Here is a 23,919-nt window from a genome sequence, read left to right on the forward strand (position 1 = left end):
TTGCAGAAAAATGAAACTTGATCTGTACCTCACACCATACACAAAAACTAACTTCAGATGGATCAAAGACTTAAATGTGAAACCTAAAACTATACAGTTCCTCAAGGAAAAACTAGGTGCAGATTTAGGGGCTCTAATATATGGCAGAAATAGACTATCAAGCATAACCAAAATAAACAATCAGCAGAAGAGAAACTAGATGAATGGGACCTTCTAAAAATTAAATTTGTATGTGCTTCCAAAGACTTCTCCAAAACAGTCAAAAGAGAACCTACAGATTGGGCAAGAATATTCGGCAATGACATATCTGACAAGGGACTCATCTCTAGAATTTATAGAAAACTCCAACACCTCAGTAACAAAAAGACAAATAATCCAATTTAAAAATGGGAAGAAGACATGAACAGACACTTCACCAAGGAAGATATTCAGGTGGCCAACAAACATATGAAGAAATGCTCATGATCATTAGTCATTAGAGAGATGCAAATCTAAACAACGAGATACCATCTTGTCCCAGCACTAACAGCAAAGTTCAACAAGACAGAAAATAACAAATGCTAACAAGGATGTGGAGAGACTGGTACTCTCATACACTGCTGGTGGGACTGGAATATGGCACAACCACTGTGGCAATTCATTCAAAAGTTGGAAATAAAAATACCATTTGGTCCAGCCATTCCATTACCAGGTATATATCCTAAAAAAGTGAGCCATGACAAGAACAGACATATATACACCCATGTTCATTGCAGCACTATTTACAATAGCAAAAAACTGGAAACAATCTAGGTGTCCATCAACTGAGGAATGGATAACCAAACTGTGGTACATACACACAATGGAGCACTATGAAACCCTAAAGAATAATGTAGAATCTTCAAATCACCACATAACATGAATGAACCTGGAAGACATTATGCTGAGTGAAATAAGTCAATCACAGAAGGACAAATATTGTATTAGTCCATTATTGTAAAAAGTCAAGGAACAGTTTATTTTATATATGGAAGAAAATTTTCTTTGTGGGTTACCAGGTGTGGGAGGGTAGGGTAGGGATCACTACTAGATAGGTAGACATAAGTATTGATTTGGGTGAAAAGAAGGGCAATGTACCAAATGTGAGTATCAACATGGTGGCGCTGAGGAGGAGGAAGACATAGAGAGGTACATGGGAGGTGTAGACAACAAAAATGAATCCTTTTGCACATACAGCACTGTGTTGTCAGTGAAAGCAAACATGAGTATATGGGTGGGTAGATGGGTGGACAGGCTAAACTATTAGGTATGTCTATGCAGCAGGCCCTGTAACCAAGACCATGTATAGGGTTGGCAGACAAAGGTTCTACAAGTGTATGTGTATGTTCTGTAGAACTACCAGGGGTAGAGTAAGATGACAAGGGACAAGCTTGTAGTCACTTCTTGGTCACAGCCAGCTTACCCAGAGGGACTGAGCAGTTGAACCTGTGGGCTCAGGACCATAGTCACAGGGGTCATCAAGCTCAATTGGCATGACATGCTACACAAAACATTGTTCCATCTCCTACTTTGGTGAGTAGCGACTAGGATCTTAAAAGCTTGCAAGCAGCCATCTAGATGCAGCAATGGGTCTCTCCTAATCCAGAGCAAAGAAGAATGAAGAAAATGAAAGATTCATGGAAACAATCTGTCCTTGCAACTGGTACACCATGCGATCCACAGCCTATACGACTATGAGACCAGAAGAACTAGATGGTGCCCGGCTACCACTGTCAACCACTCAGAGGGAGATCTATGTAGGCGATCCTTGATAGAGAGGGAGAACAATGTGGAACAAAACTCAAAATCATTTGGGGAAAAAAAAAAAAAGGGAGACCAGGTTTGCTGGTCTGATAGAGCCTGGTAGAACCACTGAGACTATGGTCCCTAGCTGCCCTTCAGGTCTGCAATTGAACCCACACCTGTGGCTTTCAGCCAAATAAAAGACAGGCGTAAGAGTTGAACATGTACCTGATACATCCCTTGGAGAGAATAATCATGGGAGAAAGAAGGCTGTTTATGCACAGGGAGACAGTTCAGGGGGCAGGAGTGCATGGAGGGATGGACACAGGGAAGAGGTAACTATCGGGAAGTCGTGGGAGGGGAGGTGTTGCACTGGGGTAAACTGTCAATGTCATCAGACAACATGTATGTGAACTGCTGTATGGAATCTGCTCTGTAAACTTTCACCCAAATCACAATAAAAATAAATAAATAGATAAATAAATAAATAACACATGACAACATCATCCAGAAATCCACCCAGATGTTCAACTTTCAAAAATAAAATAAAACTACAAGGCTGAAAATAGGAACAGAAACGTAAACTTGTAAACAATGACAACTAAAAAGCAAAAAGAGGAAATAAATGGTGTAGTTATTGAACTTGAAAAAGGAGAAAAAGTGAAGACAATATCAAGACATAACAGACTGTTTTACTGTTTTACACGGTACCTCAAAGAAAATGAACAAACATTCTCACCAAAAGGAAAAGAAAGTCATAAAGATTATCAACACTAAAACAATAGCAATGAAGGAAATACTAAGAAAATCCATAAACTAAATGAACTCAACACAGTTCAAAATATATGAAACAACGAAACAATAAGCACCACACATATGTAAAAATAACAGCAAAATAACATCACCGTGTTCTTACTTATCGATAAGTACATTTAATGGAAATGGATTAAATGCACAAGTCAAGAAATAAACAGTAGTAGAACGGATAAAAAAAAAAAGGACCCATCAATATGCTGTCTACACAGACACACCTTTAGACACAAAGCTAAATATAAGCTAAAAATCACAGGCTGGAAAAACATATGAAGCAAATGGTATTGAAAAAGGAGTTATTGTTGTTGTTGTCATGTGCTGTAGAATTGGACCCAACTCATAGCGACCCCTCCTTGGGTTTCCAAGGCAGTATCACTATGGCAGTAGATTGCCCAACCTTCCTTCCGAGGAGTGGCTGGTGGGTTTGAACCACCAGCCTTCTTGTTAGCAGTCAAGTGTCTTAGGCACTATGCCACCAGAGCTCCTAAAAAAAGAGTAGGAGTGACAATTTTAATTTATAATAAAATAGACTTGCAGTGTAGTGAATTGCTTAATATGGCCTTTCTAGCCATAGTCCTCCATTTTGTGGTGTATTGTAATCCTATCTGCTATGCCTATGGTTATAGTTTCCATTTTGGGGTGAGTTGTCTGCTGTGCTGATGAGGAAGGATTAGAGTGGAATGCATCATGAGTCCCACCTTGCTGAAGGGTGATGACTTGGTTTCCTTGAGGGAATATGTATGAATGTTCTGGCAAAGTTCTCTCTCTTGCTTTGGATCCTGTATTTGGTTCATCAGTATCACAGTCCCAGACTTGAAACAACAGCCAGGCGTCTGACCTGCCAATTTTGGTTTATCAGTCCCTGCAACCACGTTGAATGGGGAGAATCATCCAGATCAACACCTGACCAAGAGATCTGGGACTTGCCAACCTCCATCACCACATAAGCCATTTCCTTAGCAGTTTGTAAGTTCTGTGAGACCCTCTGGTGGTGTAGTGCCTAAGACATTTGACTGCTAACCAGAAGGCTGGGGGTTCAAACCAACCAGCCACTCCTTGGAAGGAAGGTTGGGCAATCTACTTCTGTAGTGATACCACCTCAGAAACACAAGGAGGGGTCGCTATGAGTTGGATATGACTTAACGGGAGTTTTTTGTTTGTTTGTTTGTTTGTTTGTTTTTTGTGGTGAGACATTACAGCAAAATACAGAACTCCAAGACAGGAGGAGGGGTGTTACAGGGAAGAGGAGGGAGTTGATGTAAGGGATGATGAAGTGCTACAGCACTTTGAAAAGTTGGAAATTTTTCATATCTTTAATCTCCACCTCATAGGGACCAGTGTTATACTGATCCTTCTAAAAGAAATTATTTGAGCAAGACTTTAAGAGAAAAACAAATAAAAGAGACAAGGAAGGACATTAGATATTGATGAAAGGCTCAATCCAAAAAGAAGACATAACCACAATAAATATCTAGACACACAGTGAAAGAGTTCCAAAATACACAAATAAAACTAACAGAACTGAAAAGGGAAATAGACAACCCTAGAATAATGTTATTGTTGTTAGTTGCCATCAAGTTAATTCCGACTCACAACAACCCTATGGACAACAGAACAGAACAATTTCCAGTCCTACACCATCCCCACAATCCTTGCTATGCTTGAGCCCACTGTTGCAGCCACTGTGTCAATCAATTTTGTTGAGGATCTTACCCTTTCTTGCTGACCCTCTACTTTACCAAACATGTTATCACTCTCCAAGGAATGGTCCCTTCTGATAACATGACCTAAGTACAAAAGACAAAGTCTGGCCATTCTCACTCCCAAGGAACACTCTCGCTACACTTACTCCAGTACAGGTTTGTTCATTCTTCTGGCAGTCCATGATATTTTCAATATTATTCACCAACACCAGAATTCAAATACATCATCAGTTCTTCTGCAGTCTTCCATATTCACTGTCCACTTCTCACACCCATATGAGGCTATTGAACAGACCATGGATTCGCTCAGGAACATTTTAATCCTCAACATGACATCTTTATAGAGACTTTAATGAGGTCTTTTGCAGATTTGTCCAGTACAATACATCCTTTGAATTCTTGACTGATGCTTCATGAATTTTGATTGTGGAACCAAGTAAAATGAAATCCTTAACAACTTCAATCTTTCCTCTATTTATCATAATGTTGCTTATTAGTTCAGTTGTGAGGATTTTAATTTTCTTCAAGTTGAAGTGTGAGCCATACTGAAGACTGTAGTCTTTGATCTTCATCAGTAAGTGCGTCATATCTTCTTCACTTTCAGCAAGCAAGGTAGTGTCATATGCATATCACAGATTGTTAATGGGTCCTTCTCCTGTTCCTCTTCATATAATCCAGCTTCTCAGATTACTTGTTCAGCAAACACAGTAAGTATAGTGAAAGGATACAGCTATGATGCACACCTTTCATAATTTCAAACCATGCTCTATCCCCATGATCTCTATTCCACATTTGAATATTAATGGATACCAGCAGCTATTTCTTCTCATTTTGAGTCATGCCACATCAGCTAATGAAGGTCCTGAAAGCTTTACTCCAGCCACATCATCAAGGTCAACTCTACTTTGAAGATTCTACTTTGACTTCCCAGTCATATTTTGAGTGCTCCCAACCTGAGGGGCTCATCATCTGGTACTATATCAGATAATGTTTCATTGTTACTCATAAGTTTTTCCAACTTTATATCAGGCAATGTTTCACTGTTATTCATAAAGTTATCAGTGGCCAGTTTTTTCAGAAGTTGACTGCCACATCCTTCTTCCTAGTCTGTCTTAGTCTGGAAGCTCTGCTGAAACATGTCTACCCTGATTGACCCTGCTGGTATTTCAAATACCAGTGGCACAGCTTCCAGCATCATAGCAACAACCAAGCCACCACAGTACAAAAAATGTGGCAGCCACAATAATAGTAGGAGACTTTAATATACCACTTTTGGTGAAAGAAAGAACTAGAAAGAAATTCAACAAAGATAGAGAAGACTTGAATAACACAAGCAACCAACTTGACCTCAATGACATATACAGAACACTCCACCAAACAACAGCACAATATACATTCTTTTTCAGTGCACATGGAACATTCTCCAGAACAGACTATATGCTAGGTCAGAAAGCAAGCTTCATAAATTTAAAAACATGAAATACTAAAAATCATCTTCTCAGATCACAATGCTATAATAGTCTAATGAAAGACCAAGGGAAAAAAATCAAATACAAAGAAACTGAACAATATCCTCCTTGAAAACGACTGGGTAATTGAACAAATAAACAATGAAATTGGAAAAAAAAAATTGAATCAAACAAGAATGTAAACACAAAATATCAAAATCTTTGGAACACAGCACCAGCAGTGTTCAGAAGATAAAGTATAGCAATAAGTGCACATACCAGAACAGAAGAAAGAAAGAAATCAGTACTTTAATCCAACATCTCCTAACAATTACAACAGAAGAGCAAAAAAGTCAACATCACTAGATGAAAGGAAATCATAAATATTCAACTGAAATAAATGAAACAAAAAAACAACAGAAAGAATAAACAAGACTAGAAGTTCTTTGAAAGGACTAATACAACTGACAAACTACTGGAAAATCTGACAAAGGAAAAGATACAAATAATTTGAATAAGAAATGACATAGCTGATATCACAACAGAACTTACAGAAAATAAAAAGGATAATAACAGAATACAATGAAGAACTATAGTCCAATAAATTTGTAAACCTAGTAGAAATGGACAAATTTCTAGAAACACACTACCTACCCAAACTAACACAATTTGATGTAAAAAACAGGAACAGACATGTGACAAAAGTAGAAACTGAAGACAATCATTTAAAAAAACTACCAACAAAAATAATTCCTGGGCCAGATGGCTTCAATGGGGAATTCTATCAAAGAGCTGACACCAATACTACTCAAACTATTCTATAACATAGAAAAAGATGGAATACTTCCTAACTCATTCTATAAAGCAAACATGACTATGATACTAAAACCTGGGTGAGACACCACTGAAAAAGAAATTTATCAATAGAACAATATACATCATGAACATAAATACAAAAATTCTCAACAAACTTCTAGCCCACAGAATCCAACAACATTATCAAAAAATAATATATCATTACCATGTGGGAGTCATACCAGGTATGTAAGGATGGTTCAACATTAGAAAAACAATCAATGAAATCCACTGCATAATAAAACAAAGGAAAAGAAACATATGATTACATCAATTGATGAAGAAAAGGCATTTCACAAAATCCCACACTCATTCTTGATAAAAATCCTCAGAAAAATAGGATTAGAAGGGAAATTCCTCAATATAAATAAGGGTTTGTACACAAAACAAATGGTCAACATTATTCTCAAAGGAAAGAGACTGAAAATATTCCCCTTGCAAATGGGAACCAGACAAGAATGTCCTTTACTCTCATGTCTATTCAATATTGCATTGTAAGTCCTAGTCAGAGCAATAAGGGAAGGGAAATAAAAGGCATACAAATTGGCGAAGAAGTAAAACTATCTGCAGATGATATGATCCTATATATAGAAAATCTCAGAGACTCAATTAAAAAAAAACTATTGGAACTAATAAGGATTTAGCAAAGTGGCAGGTATAAGATCAACACAGAAAAATCAGTCAGATTCCTGTACACTAACAGAGAGCTCCAAAAAGGAAATCAGGAAAACAGTATCATTTACAATAGCCACACAAAACACGAAGTACTTAGGAATAAATCTCAGTAGAATCAGAGATACCAAAGATCTACACAAAGGGAAGTATAAAATGCTACTATTAAAAACAAAAAAGAAAGAAAAATACCTACCTAAATGGAAGAATATACCATGCTCATGAATATGAAGACTTGACACTGTGAAAATGTCAATACAACCCAAAGCAATCTACAGATATAATGCAATCCTGATACAAATTCCATCATCATTCTTTACAGAAATGGAAAATCTAATTAGCAACTTTATATGGAAAAGAAAGCAACTCCAGACAAGCAAAGCACTAGAGTACAAGAGTTAAAGGCAACACAGGCAAACACTATTACATATCCAATCCTGCAATAAGTGTAATAAACATAATCTATGAGTGGATACATATATACACATGTAAGCTAAACAGATGTGGGAATGTGATATACAGGTTTGACAGAGGATATTTCTACATATGGTATATACATATGCTTCAAATATATTGATGAATAAAGTAAAGCATATGGGGGCAAAGTTATGAAAACTTCTTAGCCATAACCAAACACCTTGAGGGAACTAGTTACTGGGTATGGGAACTCAGAACCATAGCCTCAGGGATACAAAGGTTAATTCACATAGCACAGTCCACAAAGACAATGTTCTACATCACACTTCAGTGAATAGCAACGGGGGTCTTAAAAACTTATAAGCAGCTAGCTAAGGTGCAACTATTGGTCTCTCCCCATCTAGAGTGTGGAAGAGTGATAAAAATCAAAGATTCAAGAAAATAATTAGTCCAAAGGCCTCATGGACCACAAAGAACCCAGCCTCCAAGACCCTGAGACCAGAAGAACAAGATGGTGCCCGGCTACCACTGCTGACTACAAAATCCTGGAAAGAGTGAGAGAAAATGTGGAAGAAAATTCAAAATCATAAAAACGACCAAGCTTACTTGTCTGATAGAGATTGGTAGAACCTTAAAGATTATGGCCCTTAGATACCTTTCAGGACTGGAACTCACCCAACTGGCTCAATTTTCAAACAACAGACAAGCCTATGAGGTGAACAGCAACACGAAGGAGGTATACTGTGGTGGTGAAGTTTGTGTGTCAACCTGGCTAGGCCTGGTTGAGTGGCTGGGCAGCTGGATGCAGTATTCCCCATGATGAGACTGGTAATCAATTCCATGGTGGAATATACTCTAAGCAGCTTAGTAGCTGCCTTAGGGATGTGGTTTGCTTCCTGTATATAAGGAGAAGTTTTGGGGAGCGGTCTCTAGCTTATGGCATGCTTGAACCCTGCATGCAGCCATGTCATTGTTCAGCAGCTTGTCATGCTCTACTGACCTTTAGACTTTCAGTGGACTTGAATTAATGGCCTGCTGTGTTGTTTGGTAACATCAGGACTGTGCCTTTTACTTGTCAACCTTGGGCTTGGCAGTCTCAGCAGCCAGCAGCTGTCTGAGTGAAGAAAAGCCTCTAGCTCCAGTGGGCCAGGAGCAGGAAGCAGAGCTGAACCCCAAGGTTGAGGGGCTTTCACCCAGCCCCTATAGCCTGGCACTTTGAACTTGGACTTAAAGACTCCAAATTGTAAGAATAAACTCCTATTTGTTCAAGCTATCCCATTTGTGGTATATTCTTGTCAGAGAGGCACTAGGTAACCAGAACATATACATTCCCTAGAACAATCAACAGTAGGAGACTGAAAGGATAGTATTTGGCCAGGGATAAACTCAGAAGGCAGGAAGGGATAGGAAAGAAGAATGAATGGAAATGATACACACAGAGAAGCAGTGGAAAAATGCTGTTACACTGGGGGGATTGCTATCAATGTCACAGAACAAAATGTGTATGAATTGTTGAACTGAAAACCAATTTGCTCTGTAAACTTTCACCCAAATCACAATAAAACATTAGAAACAAAAAATATAACCAGAAAAATGTTACTATTATACTTTGTAGGATAATCTTAAGCATAGTACAAAAGAAAATTCACCTTCATTAAATTCAAAAGAATTCTACAGAGAAAAACAAGTCCTTTGAGGGATAAGGTGAAGGGGAAGAGAAATGAAATTAAATTACATAGCAACCCTAATATCATTAAATTCCACTAACCAACACAACAGTCTATCAATCAACAATTGCCTTATCACATTAACATACCACGTTTACGTCTCAGATACATAATAGTGAAAAGATAAGATTGATTTATTTACTAAAAAATTCTGATTCAATTTACCTGCAATTTCAGTAGCAAGTTGGGCTGCTTTCTGCTCAAATAAGTCTTTCATTTGCTTAATATTAAAATTTTCTGTTTGGGCTTCTTCTAATTGTTGTTCCAAAGATTGTAGCTCTACAAAAGGTATAACAGTTATTCAAATAGAATGTTAATTACATTTATTAAATTGTAATTACTGATAATCATTGTAGGAGTTAAATCAATATGAGTCTTACCCAGTTACAAAAAAAGTTATTTTCACATCTGAGAAATAAAGCAACTATGACTCAGTTAAGGCACAAGTTATAGTTTACCAATATTTTAAACAAATGAAAGGAATATTTAGAATCACTCCCAATAATCTGCAAATATTTGTTTAAACTTGTTTTGACTTTGCATATGAGTTGTTATTCTCTAACGGCCAACTGACCATAAAGGAATATAATCAGCTTCTCTGATAATTAGTTACAAAGTATGATAAAATTAGAAATGGCTTAAGAATGATCAAGGTTTTGAATAAACTAATGAATTAAAATAGTCAATTCCTAATACTTCACTCACATAAAGGAAAGGTATTTCAGAGAGAAAATAGATACAAGCATCCTCAAAACAATGTACAATATTCATTGAGTATTCCTCCAGTAAGACAGCTGCACAGAGACTAGCTTCATCATTGCATTTCTAAGCAAGAAGAGTATACATTCCTTAAAATGCATGTAAACTTAGGCTAAACAACCATATTGTTGTTAGGTGCCACTGAGTCAGCTCTGACCCACAGCAACCCCACATATGACAGAACAAAAGACTGCCCAGTTTTGTGCCATCCTCACAATCCTTGCTATGTTTGAGCCCATCATTGTAGCCACTGTGTAAATCCATCTCATTGAGGGTCTTCCCAATCTTCACTGACCCTCCACTTTACCAAGCATAATATCCTTCTCCAGAGAATGGTCCCTTCTCACAACATGACCAAAGTAAGTGAGACAAAGTCTGGCCATTCTACCTGCCAAGAAGCATTCCCAGTGCACTTCTTCCAGGACAGATTTGTTCATTCTTCTGGAAGTCCATGGTACTTTCAGTATTCTCCACCTACACCACAGCTCAAAAGCATCAACTCTTTTTGTATTCACTGTCCAGTTTTCACATGCATATAAGGCGACTGAAAATACCATGGCTTGGGTTAGGTGCACTTTAGTTTTCAAGTGACATCTTTGCTTCTTAACACTTTAAAAAGAACTTTTGCAAGGGGACCAGGTTTGCTGGTCTGATAGAGCCTGGTGGAACCACTGAGACTATGGCCCCCAGCTGCCCTTCAGATCTGGAATTGAACCCACACCTGTGGCTTCCAGCCAAGCAAAGGGCAGGCATGGGAGTTGAACATTTGCCTGAGGTAGATACACTCCTTGGAGAGAACAATCAAGGGAGAAAGAGAGGCTGTTTATGCACAGGGAGACAGCTCAGGGGGCAGGGGTGCATGGAGAAATGGACACAGGGAAGAGGTGACTGTCAGGAGGAAGTGGGAGGGGAGCTGTTGTATTCAGTGAATTGTGGTCAATGTCATAAGACAAAGTATATGTGAACTGCTGTATGGAAAGTGAATTTGTTCTGTAAATTTTCACCCAATTCTCAATTAAAAAAAAAAAAAAAAAAAGATTTACAGCCTTGGAAATCCAATGGGGCAGTTTGACTCTGTCCTATAGGATTGCTATGAATTAGAATTGACTCAAAAAAAAAAAAAGAGAAAAGATCTTTGCAGACTTCCTGGTACAATACAACATCTGGTTTCCTGACTTCTGCTTCCATGGGTGTTGACTTTGAATCCAAGTAAAATGAAATCCCAGACAACTTCAATCTTTGCTCCCTTTATCATGATATCACTTATTGGTCCAAGTGCGAAGATTTTTGTTTTCTTTATGTTGAAGTGTAATCCATACTGAAAACTGTAATCTTTGATCTTCATCAGTAAGTGCTTCAAGTCTTCTTCACTTTCAGCAAGCAAGGCTGTGTCATCTGCCTATCACTGGTTGTTAATTGTTCTTCCTCTAATCCTGACACCACATCCTTCTTTATAGAGTCCAGCTTCTAGATTATTTGTTCAGCACAGACTGCATAAATATGATGATACCAACCCTGGCGTACATCCTTCCTGATTTTAAATCAAGCAGTATCATGTCGTTCTGTTCAAACAACGGCCTCTTGATCTATATACAGGTTCCTCATATGAACAATTAAGTGTTCTGGAGTTCACATTCTTCCCAATGTTATCCATAATTTGTTATGATCCACACAGTCGAATATCTTTGCATAGTCAATAAAAATGGGTAGACATCTTTCTGGTATTCTCTGCTTTCAGCTAAGATCCATCTGACATCAGCAATGATATCCTTCATTTCACATGTCTTCTGAATCCAGTTCACATTTCTAGATTTCCCTGTCAATATACTGCTGTAACCATTTTTTAGTTATCTTCAAGATTTTGATATTGATATTAGTGTAATATCAATGATATGTAATATTAATGATATTGTTTGATAAATTCCACATTCTATTGGATCACCTTTCTTTGGAATGGGTACAAATATCGATCTCTTCCAGTCAGTTGGCGAGGTACCTGTCTTCCAAATTTCTTGGCATAGATGAGAAAGTGCCTATAGCACTACATCCATTTGTTGAAATATCTCAATGGGTATTCCATCAATTCCTGAAAGCCTGTTTTTCACCAATTCCTTCAGTGAAGCTTCCACTTCTTCCTTCAGTACCATTGGTTCTTGATCGTATGCTACCTCCTGAAATAGTTGGACACTGACCAATTCTTTTTGATACAGTGACTGTGTATTCCTTCCATCTTCTTTTGATTCTTCCTGCATCATGAAAAATTTTGCCCGTAGAATCTTTCAATATTGCAACTTGAGGTTTGAATTTCCTCTCCAGTTCTTTCAGTTTGAGTAATGCCTACCGTGTTCTTCCCTTTTGGTTTTCTAACTCCAGGTCTTTGCATATTTCGTTATAATACTTGACTTTGTCTTCTCGAGCTGCCCTTTGAAATCTTCTGTTCAGTTCTTTTATTTCAGCATTTCTTCCATTTGCTTAGCTACTCTCCATTCAAGAGCAAGTTTCATAGTCTCTTATGACATTCATTGTTTTCTTCCTTTCCTGTCTTTTAATGGCCTTTGCTTTCTTCATGTATGATGTTCTTGATGTCATCCCACAACTTGTGCGGTGTTCAACTCATTAGCGTTCTATGTAACAAATCTATTCTTCAGATGGTCTCTAAATTCAGCTAGGATATAATCAAGCTTGTATTTTGAGTCTTGTGGACTTATTTTCTTTAGCGTCAACTTGACCGTGCATATGAACAATTGATGGTTTGTTCCACATTCAACTCCTGGCCTTGTTCTGACTGATGATACTGAGCTTCTCCATCACCTTTTTCCACAGATGTAGTCAATCTGATTCCTGTGTATTTCATCTGGACAGGTCTATGTGGATAGCCACTATTATGTTGCTGATAAAGCTATTTGCAATGAATAAGTCATTGGTCTTGCAAAATTCTATCATGTGATTCCACTATCATTTCTATCAACAAGGCCATATTTTCCCACTATTGATGACTCATATTTGTTTCCTACTTTCACATTCCAATCTCCAATAATAATCAATACTTCTGATTGCATGTTTGGTCAATTTCAGACTGTAGAAGCTGGTAAAAATCTTCCATTTCTTCATCTTTGGTTTTAGTAGTTGATGTGTAAATTTGAATAACAGTATTATTAACTGGTCTTTCTTGTATCTACAAGATATTATTGGATATTATTCTATCACTGACAGTATCGTACTTCAGGATAGATCTTGAGATGTTCTTTTTGATGATGAATGTGATGCTGTTCCTCTTCAATATGTCATTCTCAGCATAGATCATATGATTGTTTGATTCAAAATGACCAATACCAGTCCATTTCAGCTCCCTAATGCCTATGATATTGATCTTTATCTGCTCCATTTCATTTTTGACAACTTCCAGTACTTTATACATTCCATGTTATGATTATTAACAAATGTTTGCAGCTGTGCCTTCACATATTGAGTCATTCCCCATCTGCAAATGAAGGTCTCAAAAGATTTACTCTATCCACCTCATTAAAGTCGACTCTACTTTGGGGAGGCAGCTCTTTCCCAGTCATATTTTGAGTGCTTTCCAACCTGAGGGGCTTATCTTTGAGTACTATATCAGACAATGTTTCACAGCTATTCGTAAATTTTTCCAGTAATATAGCAGATAGTGACTCAATGCTATTCATAAGATTTTCAATGGCTAGTTTTTTCAGATGTGGATGGCCCCATCCTTCTTCTCAGTCTGTCTACATCTGGAAGCTCTGCTGAATCCTGTCTATCACAAGTGACCCTGCTGGTATTTGAAATACTTGTGGTATAGCCTCCAGCCTCACAGCAACATGCAAGCCACCAGAATATAACAAACTGACAGATGAGTGCTGGTAAACAATTGTTTCAATGTAATATTCTGGATGCTTATTTCTAACTTTAGAAAATAGTAATCTAAAAATCACTAAAATTTTAGCTGGTTTATTAATTTATAATGTCCACAGGTAACTTTCTAAACCTAGAATATGACCATTATTTTTACTCTTTTAGAGCTATAATATATAACCTGAAAAAAATATTAATTTAGCAGCCATCAAAGGAAAAAAGAAAAATAATGTATCTCTGCTTTAAATAAATTTACCTGATGATGAATCAGCCACCAATCCATCAGGTTTAGACTCCTCAATGAAAACAAAAGACATAAACATATTAAAAGAAAAAGACAATACTGTTACAACTGTCAATGTTAAAAATCTCTAAAAGTCATATTCTGTCAGATAAGTAATATGATTTTGGTGAAAATTAAAGTTCAATCAGCTGACATTCTTTCAGATCTCTAAGGTACCACGAGGTAGACTGGTATTAACAATCTAACTGCAGTTCACTGGTACTAAGACAGAATTAATTAAGATAAGTGAAATTATTATAGGCCTTAGAATAGATGCAGCTTAAATTCCATGAAACTAGTAATAAATATATCATGTAAATCATAATATAAACAGAGATTTTAAAGCAGATACTTAAGTTGGTAGATAAGAGTCAATCCTATAATAACTGAAAATTTGCATGTAGGCTAAATTACGCCATTGAACTCTCACTAACAAATTTGTTTTTGAAAGTAGACACTTTTAATTCACAATTATAAATCACCTTTAAAAGAAGCAAAGTTAGAAAGTATATTTCATAAGGTGTAATTCATCCTGTACATTTGAAACAAAATAATATACTGCCTTGGCATTATTCTCATGTTTAAAACAATTATAAACATCTGAAACACTTTAATAAGGCATCTCACAATATATTTGTGTTTTTACTTTCTTGTACATTGGAATTAAATATATTATTTGCAAAGAATCATCAATACTTAAAATACCTTTTCCCCCAAAAGGTAAATTTCCTACCAAAATAATTTACACATTGCACTGTGGAGAATTTATTCAATCAATTAAATGGGAAATAGTCACCTCAAATGTAGTAAACAATTTCCTCTCTGTTTTCAGGTAGAGAAAATAATACAGCCCATGTTTGATAAATTGTTAATGGCATCTAGGTAAAACACGAATAAATTAACTATCAGTATCTTAGATTACTAGCAGGCTCTTTGTTATTAACAGTATCCACAATTAGAGAAGCCAAGTAGTAATAAAACTGATATACATTTATTTGTTTTTGTCTTTTCCAGCCAATGACAATTCTTGATACAAAGAAAAGAGAAGGCTGAGTAAGAACCACAGTGTGCTAAGATATAATGCATAAAGTAATTAGTCAATTACTTTAGCAAAATATTGGAACTATTTTAAAGTGTACCCACTTTACTCCTAAAAATCAAAATGATACAATGGATTTGGTAAAATTCATTATTCTTTGATTCTTTATGTAATTTTAGTATAAAAATCAGTATCATTTTGGTACAAAAAACACAAGGCATTTATTTAGGAAATACACTGAAATATAAACAATCTAAGCCATTAAAAATAATCCCACACTCATAGATAACCACTTTTGATAAAAATGATTTATGTTTTTTTCTGTTATTTTAATGTAAAGTAAAAGTGTGTGTGTATGTGTGTAAACTCACTGCTATCCAGTTGATTCCAACTCATAGCAATCCCCACGGATTTCCAAGGCTATAAATCTTTATGGAAGCAGACTGCCTCATCTTTCTTCTGCAGAGCAGCTAGTGGGTTTGAACCACAGACCTTTTGTTTAGCAGGCAAATGCCTTAACGACTACACTACCAGAGCTACACACACACAGGTACACACACATACACACACCTCTTGTTCTGTTTTTTCAAAACCTATCATTAATGGGACATTTTTTTCATGTTTTTAAACAAGCTTCACTAACAAAAATTGTAAATAGGTAAAGAATAGTCCTTCTTCTACCAACAGACATTCTAGTTATTTCCAATTTGCCACAAATATACCTCCTTTGAAGAGGCTCACTACTGTTTGAATCTATATGTTACAGCCATTCAAGTATGCTGCTAGACAATTAAAATAAAGTAGCCTGGCATAAAAAACAATTTTTAAGGTAACTGATTCTTTAACAGAGGCACCTATAAGAAGTTACATCTGCACTCCCCATATATTTCCATGCAGTCATTAAAATTGCAAAGATCATATGATATAGGCTATTTAACACTGGGAAACAAATTAGAAAGTTATTTATATCAAGTCACCTGCTTATAAGTGAGTATTATACTTAATTTTCAACAATGATAATAAACTAATAAACATGCTTGAAGGATTTGAAAGAAATTACTTGCTGCTGCAACCGTTGAAATTTTTCTAGTTCTTTCTTTAATTCATCTGAGTACCATTTTTCTTCCTAGTGGGGAAAAAAAAACTATTTACTTAGTATTTTTTTTAATTTATTATCTGAAATACTGAAAACAAACAATTATACTTTTTTTATTCTAACCTTCAATGAAGCCTGTAGGTCTTGGACTTCTTGTCTGAGTAGCGTAATATCATCTCTAAACATATATGGAAGAAAAAGGAATTAATGGTTAATGTCCTTTAATTAATGACTCGATCTATTAACAAATCATAGCCAGTTATAAAAATGGCAGTAGAGTGGAGGGGGCAACTGATCTGCTCTAATTTCATAACAGGGAAAGAAAATGAGTATGAACAGCCCAAGGCTGATCCCTGTGAGCCAGACGTCAGACATACCCACCTCTCTCTAACATTTTTACCAATTCCTATACTAACTATCCCTCCCATGGCACTCTACGTCTCTGCTGGAAATGATGATTCATTGAAATGGCCACACAGAACTCACAGACAATGCTCGCAATTATGGAGATTCTTAGGGAAATAACAAGGTTACAATTCAGGACCAGAAATGACTCAGGGTAGTTTTTCAGTTAGGTCAGCCTCTTCTCAGCTATGTTTGCAAGTGATTCTCTCTCTGGCCCTAGGCCACTCAGTTTGGCCTCTGCCCTGCTCAGGCAAGTGTTACAAAGCTCTTTAGCTCCACCAATAAGTGTCCATAGGTACCCCCACTCTGCCTACAAGCCAGAGCCTGAAGGCACTAAGCTCTCTTGTTTGGTGGGCTGGCAAGCCTCACTACACGAAGTACCCAGAGGCATCCCACTCCACCAGCAAGTCTCCTACTCAAAGGTGCTCAGCTTTCTCAAAGCTCCATGGGTTGGCATACTGACTGTAACTGCCTTGTTCTGTGTCCAGTGTGGCATCTCACCAGTCTCCTGGTTCTGCTACTGCCATTTCTCTGCCACCCCTTCTCACCAGCTTGCATCATCTCCAGTTTTATAGCTCTCCCTGTCCTTGAGCCTAGGAGGTTCTCAGCACAGAGATCCAAGGTATTTTAGACCTTGCTCCACTCCCGTCTTTCCTTGGTGGTAGTGAAGTCTCCCCTTCCCACCCTGGGATGGTTCATTTTAAGCCTAGGAGGATGATAAAACTAACCAATCCCCTCTTAGGATTCCATACACCTTATTTGTATGCTTCCACCCTCCACAAGGATGCCATGCACCTTATTTGCATCATTAGCAAGCTATCTAATCCCCTTGGTGGGTCAGAAGCTTCTTAACTGCATAGTTTCACCAAATCATTTAGTGGGTGTTACAAGATCATGGCTGGAAAGACCATATAGAAGCAGTCCATTGAACTGCATCAGTGATTATAATATTCTAATTTTCTCAAATATCTTTCTTTAAAAAGAAAACTACTATAGATTTTATGCATAGTAGCATGTATATTAAACCCTTAGAAAATGCACTGAATTGTTTATAAACAGAAAATCATTTTCGCATATAAATAATGATGTAACTGGGAGTCAAGTGCCAAAGCCAGAAACAAAATATCTCCCCATTAGCTTACCAACAATAAGCACCAATGGCTTCCTATTCCAATTAGCACAAAATCCAAACTCATTAACAATCTAGGCCTTGCCTGTTTATTGCTTATCACTGTATCTCCCTCATTCACTTAGCTATAGCAACATTACTCAGAAACATTGGTTTCTTTTGGTTCCTTGAATTTGACCTGCTTTTTCTGTCTGAGAACCTTCTCATATGTTATCCCCCTCACTTAGAACCTAAGTGTCAGTATAAGAAAGAATAGTAAGCAGTAAATAACACTAGGTCCTGATGTAGGGGAGAGAGGTTCCATGAGAAATGTTATTCAGAATATGAAATGCTCCTGCAAAAGATTACATGACAATATTCTTATGAATTGGAAAGAAAAACTACAGTTGATAGCGTTTTCAGAATTGACATCTGGTAATAGTTTTTAAAAGTCAGATTTTGGAATAAGGTTTCTTCAAAGCCCTGTGTGTGTGTATGTGTGTGTGTTTTGACATGAAAGAAACTACTACTTTATTGGTCATAAAAACTTTTTTATGCAAATAATTTAAAGAATAAAGTTGAAAGAAATTTCATGACAAAGCACATTTGAGATTATTATTCTGGATGTCAGGGACATATCTTCCATTAGGTTATAAACAGTAGAAAAAGGAACACTCCTTGTTCCATGCCACTACCAGTAACTGTCTTTAAAAAAAAAAAAAAAATTCACTGCTGTCAAGTCAGATCTGACTCATAGCAACCCCTCCTTGGGTTTCCAAGGCAGTATCACTACGGAAGTAGATTGCCCAACCTTCCTTCCAAGGAGCACTATGGGTTTAAACTGCTAGCCTTCTGGTCAGCAGCCAAATGCCTTAGGCACTATACCACCAGAGTTCCCAGTAACTGTCATATTAGACAACAAAAGAATTGAAATGGGAAAAGAAGTTGATTAAGAATTCTCAAATGAATTGATTTTAAGGCCAAATCTACTTCGGAACAAGTATATAAGAGCAAAGTAAAAGAAAACAGGACATATTAGTGGAAGAATTACACTGTAGGATGGGCAGGGTAGCAAGCAAAGGCACACAGTCAGCTTCTTCTGTAAAATAAGGTTAACAGCAGAAAAGGAAGTAAACTGCCAACAAAGAGAAAATGTAAAAGATGGGGAAATGACTCCTCTACCTTTTGTAGCTATTCATATGTAAAGAACTCATTCATTATTTAACAGTTATTGCTTATGTTGTCACTAACTGCCACAGAGTCCATTCCGACTCATAGTGACACCCTTTGGGTTTCTGAGGTGGTAATTCTTTACGGAAGTAGATTGCCCAGTCTTCCTTCTGCGGAGTGGCTGGTGGGTTTGAACCACCAACCTTCTGGTTAGCAGTCAAATGCCTTAGGCACTATGCCACCAGAGCTGTTATTGCCTGTGCATAACTCCAAACTGTTCACTCTAATGGGAGAAGCACATGTAAAAAATAACATGTAATAAATCATTAGTTCTTGGATAGAAATAAAAAAGGCATAAAGATAGTGGTTACTTCTACCTAGAGGACCCAAAAACAGCTTCATGATGGAGGTGAACTTTAAGGTAAAGTCTTTAATCCTCTGAAAGCTAAAATAAAATAAGATAATGGAAACCTGCTACTTTTGTTGCCTCTTAAAATTTATCTTTTATGGAATTTTCATTTGTCTATTTTGCTTCTGTGTGTTCCTATCTCTCTCTGTCTCTATCTCTAATGTGATTCTATGAAATAATAAGATTTATAAAAGCTATATATCAACTAGGAACTCTGGTGGCATAGTGCCTAAGGCATCTGACTACTAAGCAGAAGGCTTGTGGTTCAAACCCACCAGCCACTCCTTGGAAGGAAGATTGGGCAATCTATCAACCATAAGTCACTTACTCTTTATGGTAAAATGGACATGTGTATGTGTGGCTTAATTTTTCCCTAATATTTATTTACTATATAACAATATATTATTATTTATAATCTATTTTATGTAGTTGTTGCTGTTGTCAGGTGCCATCAAATTGGCTCCGACCCACAGTGACTCTATGTACTGAACAAAATAAAACACTGCCCAGACCTGTGCCAGCCTCATAAACCTTGCTAAACTTGACCCCATCGTTGCAGCCACCTTGTCAATTCATCTCATCAAGGACCTTCCTCTTTTTCATTGACCTTCCAGTTTCCCAAGCATGATATCCTTCTCCAAGGAATGACCCCTTCTGACAACATGACCAAAGTAGGTAAGACGAAGTCTGACCGTTCTCACTTCCAAGAAGCATCCCAGCTGCACTTCTTCTAGGATAGATCTGTTAGTTCTTTTGGCAGTCCATGGTACTTTCAATATTCTTCACCAACACCACAACTCAAAAGCATCAACTCTTCTTCAGTCTTCCCTATTCATTGTCCAGCTCACATATGATTTTCCCTAATATTTATATTATATATTATTATATAATATATATTATATTTAAGGAGCTCTGGTGGCATAGGGCCTAAGGTATATGACTTCTAACCAGAAGGTTGTCAGTTCAAACCCACTAGCCACTCCATGGAAGGAAAATTGGGCAATCTACTTCCATAAAGATTTACCACCTTGGAAACCCAAAGGGGTTGCTGTGAGTCTGAATCGACTAAATGGCAGTGATTTTGGTTTGTTTTTTGGTTATATAATATTTATTATTATATAAGTTTACATATGCATAGAATATCTCTGGAAGAATACATAAGAAACTGATAATAAGGAATGGCTAAAGAAAAGGGGTGGCAAGGAGTCAATTTTTACCATGTAATTTTTAAATCATACAAATTCTGTACTATGTACATGCTACCTATAATGTTATTGTGTCCCTAAAAAAGATATGTTGAAGTCCTAACCTCCAGTACCTATCTTCTTCAGATGTAATTAATATGAAGTCACACTGGAGAGTAAGGTGAGCCATAATCTAATATGACTAGTATCCTTGTAAAAAGAGTAGAAGAGACACAGACACAAAGAGAAGATGGTGACATGAAGATGAAGAAAGATTCTGGAGTTATGCTGGTACAAGTAAGAAACTCCTGGAACTACCAGAAGCTCTAAGAGGCAAAGAAGAATCCCTCCCTTAGAGCCTTCAGAGAGATCATGGCACTGCTGACCCTTTGATTTTTGGACTTCTGGCCTCCAGAACTGTGACAGAAAAAATTTCTGCTGTTTTAAGTCACCCAGTTCATGGCACTCTGTTACAACAGCCAAAGGAAACTGATATACATACATTTTAAAAACCTGGTAAAAAAAAAAAAAAAAAAAAAAACCCTACTAATGCATCACATTCCAGCTATTTCACTGGTATGAAATATGATGAAAGAAGGAAAGGCCCTCAACAAGATGGACTGACAGAGTGGCTGTGGCGATGGGCTCAAGTATAGCAGGGATCACGGTGCTGACGTGGGACTGGGTGGTATTTTGTTCTGCTGTGCATAGAGTCACTATAAGTCAGAGATGACTCGACAGCACCTAACAACAACAACAACATGATGAAAAGGTCTCATGGCCCACTCAAGTCATATGGACTTTTGGTCTAAAAGACATATCCAGCTCATAGTCAGATGTGTCATTAAATCGATCTGACTCATAGTGACTCTACAAGACAGAGTAGAATACCCACTGAGTTTCTTTGGCTATAATCCTTACAGTAGCAGGTCGGTCACCAGATCTTTTTTCCCATAGATCCACTGGTAGATTTGTACCAGCAACTTTTCAGTTAGAGCCAACTGCTTAACCATTGCATCACCAGGGTGTGCAATGTGATTGTCAGAGACTGGAGAGGTACAGGAGGATAAGAAAAAGAGGTACAGTAAGAAATAAGTATGGAGAAATAGGCATAACTATTCCATTAGCAAAGAGACACTACTGAAAATTACTATTTAGGGCAAAGCAATCCAATTTGTATTTAAGAATATGACTCTGACAGCAGTGTAAAGAATTAAAGGGAGTGGTGTAAAATTGAAGACAGAGAGCCAGCTATAAATACTGAAAACCATTTTTGAGTGAGAGATGATGAGGCCTAAAATAAAATGTAGCAATGAGTATATAAAAGAATATGAAGCTGTTAAGGAGACAGAATTAACTAAACTCTATGACAGTTTAGATGGGAGATGCAGAGGAAGGTATGTAAAAATGGATTCACCCAAGTTTCTGACTTTAGTATCTAGACAGATAATGTTGCCATTCACCAAAAAAAGTAATAGTAGACAAGGAGCAGGTTTAGAAGAAAATATAAAGAGCAACTCCTGCCTGCATTTCTAGCCTGTCAACTTGCCTGCAGATTTCATATTTGCCAGCCCTTCCAAACATATGAGCCAATTCTGTTTCTCTGAAGAATCTTGACTGATACAGATTTTGGTAGTAGAAGAAAGAACCTAAACGATTTTTATGAATTGACTCTGGCATGTTTGCAATTGGTTCTCTAATCTGATTAGATTGAAAAGCACTGATGACTATTTCCAGAGAGGGCACTGATAATCCATGGTGTGATGCAGCAACAGAAATACACAAAATACCACCACTGGATAACTACAGCCAAATATTTATAAAAGGTATAGTCATGGTTGGGCATGTATTAGATATCCTGGAACATTTTTGTCAAACTAATGAGTATAATAAGAATGGATGGTTGTTTCTAACTACACAAGAGACAATAGGGAAAGAAAAGGATGAGCTCCAGCCCAAGCTCCACATAAATGATCTGAAAGCACCTTTGGATGTCCCAAAATGAATTCTTATCTCTGAAGCCACAGAACTCACATTTTGAAAAGCAAACCCAGAGTCTCATCCTGTGAGGGGCTGAATTACAATCCAACTGTTTGTTGTCAATTTGCTGCACTGATTATGAAGGGATCCTGAAAACTGAAATGGTGGGAACATATGGGTAGATACTGATGAAACAGAGCACATTAAATTCTACTGAGTCTTCCTTGCCAACAAGATCAACACTACCACCCATCTGAGGAGGTCAGTCCTGTTTAGTCTCTGTGGAATTTATAATGACCTCTCCTGAGTAGTTGCCTTGCAAGAGACACTGCTGATTCTCTTCAAGACCTACCTCCACCACCTCCTTTGCTTCCAGACATATAACTAGACTCAAGCCCCAACAAGCCTCAAAAGGTGTGGCATGAAGCGATGCATTATAGTCCACAAGAAATTCATGATGTCTCCAGTTTACAGAAACAGAAATCTAGGTAATATGTTATTAGAATGGATAGTAAGAGTATGGGATAATGGTGGAAAGAACATAAAGTTGGATCAGCCAAATTTATTTAAATGGGCTCCCTAAGCAGAGATAATACATTTACTGTTGCAGCTCAAGAAGTTAAAACAGGCCCTAACAATCTGTTTTTGTTGGTGGGCTGAATCATGAACCAAAAGTTGGTCTACATTAAAAAAAGTTGTAATGCCAGAACTGCCTTGGTATACTGTACAAGAAGATATCCATAGGTTTATTAACTGGATTTATCATGTAAGACCTATTCATCCAGGACAGATTTGTTTGTTCTTCTGGCAGTCCATGATACATTCAATATTCTTCACCAACACCGTAATTCAAATGCATCAATTCTTCTTTGGTCTTCCTTATTCATTTTCCAGCTTTGGCATGTTATGAGGTGACTGAAAATACCATGGTTTGGGTCAGGTGCACCTCAGTCTTCAAGTGCAATCTTTGCACTTTAACACTGTAAAGAGATCTTTTGCAGCACATCTGCCCAATGCAATATGTCATCAGATAAAGGTTCTGTTTCTCTGAAGAACAATGACCATCAACCACAAAGTTAAATGGTCATAAAACTTTTACAGCACATTAACAAACCAAGAAGTATCTTCTTTTTTTTTTATTAGGATTTGGGTGAAGATTTACAGAGTAAATTCACTTTTCATACAGCAGTTCACATATACTTTGTCTCATGTCATTGACC

At 37.2% G+C, this 23,919-nt stretch overlaps 1 protein-coding gene across 1 annotated transcript in view; it reads right to left on the reverse strand.

Moving 5' to 3' along the window:
• The window catches only part of EEA1 (early endosome antigen 1), a 204,052-nt gene that overhangs the window by 161,336 nt on the left and 18,797 nt on the right, over positions 1 to 23,919 (reverse strand). The window contains exons 4-7 of the mRNA XM_042781687.1: positions 16,567 to 16,621; positions 16,408 to 16,473; positions 14,282 to 14,321; positions 9,562 to 9,675 (exon numbers count right to left, since the gene is read on the reverse strand). Coding sequence (XP_042637621.1) covers positions 9,562 to 9,675; positions 14,282 to 14,321; positions 16,408 to 16,473; positions 16,567 to 16,621 — 275 coding nt within the window. The remainder of the gene's footprint in view (positions 1 to 9,561; positions 9,676 to 14,281; positions 14,322 to 16,407; positions 16,474 to 16,566; positions 16,622 to 23,919) is intronic.

Source organism: Orycteropus afer, unplaced genomic scaffold (assembly GCF_000298275.1).
Source record: "Orycteropus afer afer isolate SDZICR_OR568_19922 unplaced genomic scaffold, OryAfe1.0 scaffold00151, whole genome shotgun sequence".
Taxonomy (NCBI): Eukaryota; Metazoa; Chordata; class Mammalia; order Tubulidentata; family Orycteropodidae; genus Orycteropus; species Orycteropus afer.